Here is a 6,985-nt window from a genome sequence, read left to right on the forward strand (position 1 = left end):
GTAGATGATGCGGAGGGTATTACCCTGTAGATGGAGGTTATTACCCTGTAGATGATGTGGAGGGTATTACCCTGTAGATGATGCGGAGGGTATTACCCTGTAGATGATGCGGAGGGTATTACCCTGTAGATGGAGGGTATTACCCTGTAGATGATGCGGAGGGTATTACCCTGTAGATGGAGGGTATCACCCTGTAGATGGAGGGTATCACCCTGTAGATGGAGGGTATTACCCTGTAGATGATGTGGAGGATATTACCCTGTAGATGATGTGGAGGGTATTACCCTGTAGAGGATGCGGAGGGTATTACCCTGTAGATGGAGGGTATTACCCTGTAGATGGAGGGTATTACCCTGTAGATGATGTGGAGGGTATTACCCTGTAGATGGAGGGTATTACCCTGTAGATGGAGGGTATTACCCTGTAGATGGAGGGTATCACCCTGTAGATGGAGGGTATCACCCTGTAGATGATGTGGAGGGTATTACCCTGTAGATGATGTGGAGGGTATTACCCTGTAGATGGAGGGTATTACCCTGTAGATGGAGGGTATTACCCTGTAGATGGAGGGTATTACCCTGTAGATGGAGGGTATCACCCTGTAGATGATGCGGAGGGTATTACCCTGTAGATGGAGGGTATTACCCTGTAGATGGAGGGTATCACCCTGTAGATGATGTGGATGGTATTACCCTGTAGATGGAGGGTATTACCCTGTAGATGGAGGTTATTACCCTGTAGATGGAGGGTATCACCCTGTAGATGATGCGGAGGGTATTACCCTGTAGATGATGCGAAGGGTATTACCCTGTAGATGATGCGGAGGGTATTACCCTGTAGATGGAGGGTATTACCCTGTAGATGGAGGGTATTACCCTGTAGATGGAGGGTATTACCCTGTAGATGGAGGGTATCACCCTGTAGATGGAGGGTATCACCCTGTAGATGGAGGGTATTACCCTGTAGATGGAGGGTATTACCCTGTAGATGGAGGGTATTACCCTGTAGATGGAGGGTATTACCCTGTAGATGGAGGGTATTACCCTGTAGATGATGTGGAGGGTATCACCCTGTAGATGATGCGGAGGGTATTACCCTGTAGATGGAGGGTATTACCCTGTAGATGATGCGGAGGGTATTACCCTGTAGATGATGCGGAGGGTATTACCCTGTAGATGGAGGGTATTACCCTGTAGATGGAGGGTATTACCCTGTAGATGGAGGGTATTACCCTGTAGATGGAGGGTATTACCCTGTAGATGGAGGGTATTACCCTCCGCATCATCTACAGGGTAATAACCTCCGCATCATCTACAGGGTATCACCCTGTAGATGATGCGGAGGGTATTACCCTGTAGATGGAGGGTATTACCCTGTAGATGATGCGGAGGGTATTACCCTGTAGATGATGCGGAGGGTATTACCCTGTAGATGATGCGGAGGGTATTACCCTGTAGATGGAGGGTATTACCCTGTAGATGGAGGGTATTACCCTGTAGATGGAGGGTATTACCCTGTAGATGGAGGGTATTACCCTGTAGATGATGCGGAGGTTATTACCCTGTAGATGATGCGGAGGGTATTACCCTGTAGATGATGCGGAGGGTATTACCCTGTAGATGATGCGGAGGGTATTACCCTGTAGATGATGCGGAGGGTATTACCCTGTAGATGATGCGGAGGGTATTACCCTGTAGATGATGCGGAGGGTATTACCCTGTAGATGGAGGGTATCACCCTGTAGATGATGCGGAGGGTATCACCCTGTAGATGATGCGGAGGGTATCACCCTGTAGATGATGCGGAGGGTATCACCCTGTAGATGATGCGGAGGGTATCACCCTGTAGATGATGCGGAGGGTATCACCCTGTAGATGATGCGGAGGGTATCACCCTGTAGATGATGCGGAGGGTATCACCCTGTAGATGATGCGGAGGGTATCACCCTGTAGATGATGCGGAGGGTATCACCCTGTAGATGATGCGGAGGGTATCACCCTGTAGATGGAGGGTATTACCCTGTAGATGGAGGGTATTACCCTGTAGATGATGCGGAGGGTATCACCCTGTAGATGGAGGGTATTACCCTGTAGATGATGCGGAGGTTATTACCCTGTAGATGATGCGGAGGGTATTACCCTGTAGATGATGCGGAGGGTATCACCCTGTAGATGGAGGGTATCACCCTGTAGATGGAGGGTATCACCCTGTAGATGGAGGGTATCACCCTGTAGATGGAGGGTATCACCCTGTAGATGATGCGGAGGGTATCACCCTGTAGATGATGCGGAGGGTATCACCCTGTAGATGATGCGGAGGGTATCACCCTGTAGATGATGCGGAGGGTATCACCCTGTAGATGATGCGGAGGGTATCACCCTGTAGATGATGCGGAGGGTATCACCCTGTAGATGATGCGGAGGGTATCACCCTGTATATGTCCTTGTAAAATAATCCACCTTTTTATACAACCCTCAGTCTATCTTTTGGTAAAAACATGCTGAACAATTCAGGAGCTCATCTGCTCATTAACTCTCTCTCGTTAACTAACTCTCTTTTTTCTCTCTCTCCTCTCTCTCTCCTCTCTCGTTTCTCTCTCGTTTCTCTCTCGTTTCTCTCCTCTCTCTCCTCTCTCTCTCGTTTCTCTCTCGTTTCTCTCTCCTCTCTCTCTCTCGTTTCTCTCTCTCGTTTCTCTCCTCTCTCTCGTTTCTCTCTCTCGTTTCTCTCTCTCGTTCTCTCGTCTCTCTCGTTTCTCTCTCGTTTCTCTCTCGTTTCTCTCTCGTTTCTCTCCTCTCTCGTTTCTCTCCTCTCTCTCGTTTCTCTCCTCTCTCGTTTCTCTCCTCTCGTTTCTCTCTCCTCTCTCGTTTCTCTCTCTCTCGTTTCTCTCTCCTCTCTCTCGTTTCTCTCTCCTCTCTCCTCTCTCCTCTCTCTCGTTTCTCTCTCGTCTCTCTCGTTTCACTCGTTTCTCTCGTTTCTCTCCTTTCTCTCTCCTTTCTCTCTCGTTTCTCTCCTCTCTCTCTCCTCTCTCTCGTTTCTCTCCTCTCTCTCTCGTTTCTCTCCTCTCTCTCGTTTCTCTCTCTCGTTTCTCTCTCTCGTTTCTCTCCTCTCTCTCGTTTCTCTCTCGTCTCTCTCTCGTTTCTCTCCTCTCTCTCTCGTTCCTCTCTCTCTCGTTTCTCTCTCTAGAGTTTTTAGCCACCACTTGTTGAAGCTGTGTAAGCTCCACCCCTCTCTGGTTGTTGAACAATCACGGGAGCTGCTAGAGTTTGCTGGAACCACCACTAACATCAACAGCAAAGAAGACCTGTACACACATGTGGTGAGAACTATACACTATAATATATACTATAATATATACTATAATATACACTATATACTATAATATACACTATATACTATAATATACACTATATACTATAATATACACTAATATATACTATAATATACACTATACACTATAATATATACTATAATATACACACATGTGGTGAGAACTATATACTATAATATATACTATATACTATAATATATACTATAATATACACTATATACTATAATATACACTATACACTATAATATATACTATAATATATACACATGTGGTGAGAACTATATACTATAATATATACTATATACTATAATATATACTATATGCTATTATATACTATAATATATACTATATACTATAACATATACTATATTATATACCATAATATACACTATATACTATAATATATACTATAATATATACACATGTGGTGAGAACTATATACTATAATATATACTATAATATATACTATATACTATAATATATACTATATGCTATTATATACTATAATATATACTATATACTATAACATATACTATATTATATACCATAATATACACTATATACTATAATATATACTATAATATACACACATGTGGTGAGAACTATACACTATAATATATACTATATACTATAATATATACAAATGTGGTGAGAACTATATATTATAAAATATACTATATACTATAATATATACTATAATATACACTATATATTATAATATACACTATATACTATAATATATACTATATACTATAATATATACTATAATATACACTATATACTATAATATACACTATAATATACACTATATACTATAATATACACTATATACTATAATATATACTATAATATACACTATATACTATAATATATACTATAATATACACTATATACTATAATATATACTATAATATACACTATATACTATAATATATACTATAATATACACTATATACTATAATATATACTATAATATACACTATATACTATATTATATACCATAATATACACTATATACTATAATTATACAATAATATATACTATATACTATAATACACACATGTGGTGAGAACTATATACTATAATATATACTATAATATACACACATGTGGTGAGAACTATATAATGTATACTATAATATATACTATAATATACACTATATACTATAATATATACTATATAATATAATATACACAATTGGTGAGAACTATATACTATAATATACACACGTGGTGAGAACTATATACTATAATATACACACGTGGTGAGAACTATATACTATAATATACACACATGTGGTGAGAACTATATACTATAATATACACATGTGGTGAGAACTATATACTATAATATATACTATAATATACACACTATACTATATTATAAACAAAGTGAGAGAGAAACCTTTAGAGACACATGGTGACAGATCGAGACTGAGTGTGTGTCTATCTTGTTAACTGTGTGTGTGTGTGTCTCTGTGTGTATCTGTGTCTCTGTGTGTCTCTGTGTCTCTCTGTGTGTGTATCTGTGTATCTGTGTCTCTCTGTGTGTGTGTGTGTGTGTGTGTGTGTGTGTGTGTGTGTGTGTGTGTGTGTGTGTGTGTGTGTGTGTGTGTATCTGTGTATCTCTCTGTGTGTGTGTGTGTGTGTGTGTGTGTGTGTGTGTGTGTGTGTGTGTAGGTGTGGGTACTCGGTGAGTACCTGTCGGTGTCATTTGACTCTCGGTGTTCTGTGGATCTGGTTACTTCCTGTTTCGAGACATTGGAGGCAGTCCTCTTCGAGATCACTTCCTCTGGAAGCCCCTCCCCCAGGGTGGTTACCTCCTTACTGAGCGCGCTCGCTAAACTGGCTTCCCGTTCCCATGACCTCATACCCAGGTAACACACACACACACACACACACACAATGGGCTTCCTGTTCCCTGCTGTCCTACAGGCTCACTGCTGTCCTACAGGCTCACTGCTGTCCTCCAGGCTCACTGCTGTCCTCCAGGCTCACTGCTGTCCTACAGGCTCACTGCTGTCCAACAGGCTCACTGCTGTCCTACAGGCTCACTGCTGTCCTACAGGCTCACTGCTGTCCTACAGGCTCACTGCTGTCCTACAGGCTCACTGCTGTCCTACAGGCTCACTGCTGTCCTACAGGCTCACTGCTGTCCAACAGGCTCACTGCTGTCCCTCACAGCTGTCCCTCACTGCTGTCCTACAGGCTCACTGCTGTCCTACAGGCTCACTGCTGTCCTACAGGCTCACTGCTGTCCCTCACTGCTGTCCTACAGGCTCACTGCTGTCCCTCACAGCTGTCCCTCACTGCTGCCCTACAGGCTCACTGCTGTCCTACAGGCTCACTGCTGTCCCTCACTGCTGTCCTACAGGCTCACTGCTGTCCCTCACAGCTGTCCCTCACTGCTGCCCTACAGGCTCACTGCTGTCCTACAGGCTCACTGCTGTCCCTCACTGCTGTCCTATAGGCTCACTGCTGTCCCTCACTGCTGTCCTACAGGCTCGCTGCTGTCCTACAGGCTCGCTGCTGTCCTACAGGCTCGCTGCTGTCCAACAGGCTCACTGCTGTCCCTCACAGCTGTCCCTCACTGCTGTCCTACAGGCTCACTGCTGTCTAACAGGCTCACTGCTGTCTAACAGGCTCAATGCTGTCCCTCACTGCTGTCCTACAGGCTCACTGCTGTCCTACAGGCTCACTGCTGTCCTACAGGCTCACTACTGTCCCTCACTGCTGTCCTACAGGCTCACTGCTGTCTAACAGGCTCAATGCTGTCCCTCACTGCTGTCCTACAGGCTCACTGCTGTCCCTCACTGCTGTCCTACAGGCTCACTGCTGTCCTACATGCTACAGTCACACAATTACACACACTACAGCCGTTCCTTACTCTGTGTGTGTGTGTGTGTGTGTGTGTGTGTGTGTGTGTGTGTGTGTGTGTGTGTGTGTGTAGGGTTTCTCTGTTCCTCTCTAAGCTTCGTAACGGAGCAGTCTCCTGGTGTGGCAGTGAGGAGGACGTTGTCGCCGTAGTGACCAGAGGGGAGGAGTTATGGTCGCTGCTGAAACTTCCGAGCGTGGCGCTGAGCGTTCTAACCCCGCCTCCTCTCGCCACTTCCCCCCGTTGGCACGGAGACGCCAACGCAGCGCTGCCACCGAGACTCAGAACACTGACTGGCCTCACACACACACACACACACGCTAAAATATAATCGCAATTTCACATAGACCTTAAATGATGTATGTTTTCAATAAATATACTGTATGTTTTCAATAAATTTACTTGTAAATGACTTTGTAAATATCTTGTTATTATACAGTGAGCGCCAAAAGTATTGGGACTGTGACACTTTTTTTGTTGTTGTGCACAAAATAATCTGAAACACAAAACAAACAGCTTGTAGAGTCCAGCTTGATGTAGTTACTGAGTGCTGTGAATACGGGACCAAATACTCAACTTTTGACTGATGTAATACACACAAGTTAATTTTTCCCAATAACTTTTGGTCCCCTAAAATGAGTGGGGACTATGTACAAGAAATGCTGTAAATCTCTTTTAATCAACAGTTTCTCTGATATAAATCTCTTAGTTCCTGAGTCAAGATCATAGATACAGTTATACTAGATAGGACTGACTGAGCTATCTAGATATAGTTATACTAGA

The 6,985-nt window shown here is 43.3% G+C and overlaps 1 protein-coding gene across 5 annotated transcripts in view; it reads left to right on the forward strand.

The window, feature by feature from the left end:
• The window catches only part of LOC115188923 (AP-5 complex subunit zeta-1), a 389,472-nt gene extending 382,858 nt beyond the window's left edge, over nt 1–6,614 (forward strand). For 4 of the 5 annotated variants that reach the window (XM_029747750.1, XM_029747751.1, XM_029747752.1 and 1 more), the window contains 3 exons: nt 3,184–3,316; nt 5,008–5,204; nt 6,278–6,614. In XM_029747750.1, coding sequence (XP_029603610.1) covers nt 3,184–3,316; nt 5,008–5,204; nt 6,278–6,533 — 586 coding nt within the window. In that variant the 3' untranslated portion in view covers nt 6,534–6,614. Of the gene's footprint in view, nt 1–3,183; nt 3,317–4,999; nt 5,205–6,277 lie in introns of all 5 variants that reach the window. The other variant, XM_029747756.1, reaches the window with a different exon arrangement.
• The last annotated feature ends 371 nt before the right edge of the window (nt 6,615–6,985 follow it).

This window comes from Salmo trutta, unplaced genomic scaffold (genome assembly GCF_901001165.1).
Source record: "Salmo trutta unplaced genomic scaffold, fSalTru1.1, whole genome shotgun sequence".
NCBI classification, from domain to species: domain Eukaryota; kingdom Metazoa; phylum Chordata; class Actinopteri; order Salmoniformes; family Salmonidae; genus Salmo; species Salmo trutta.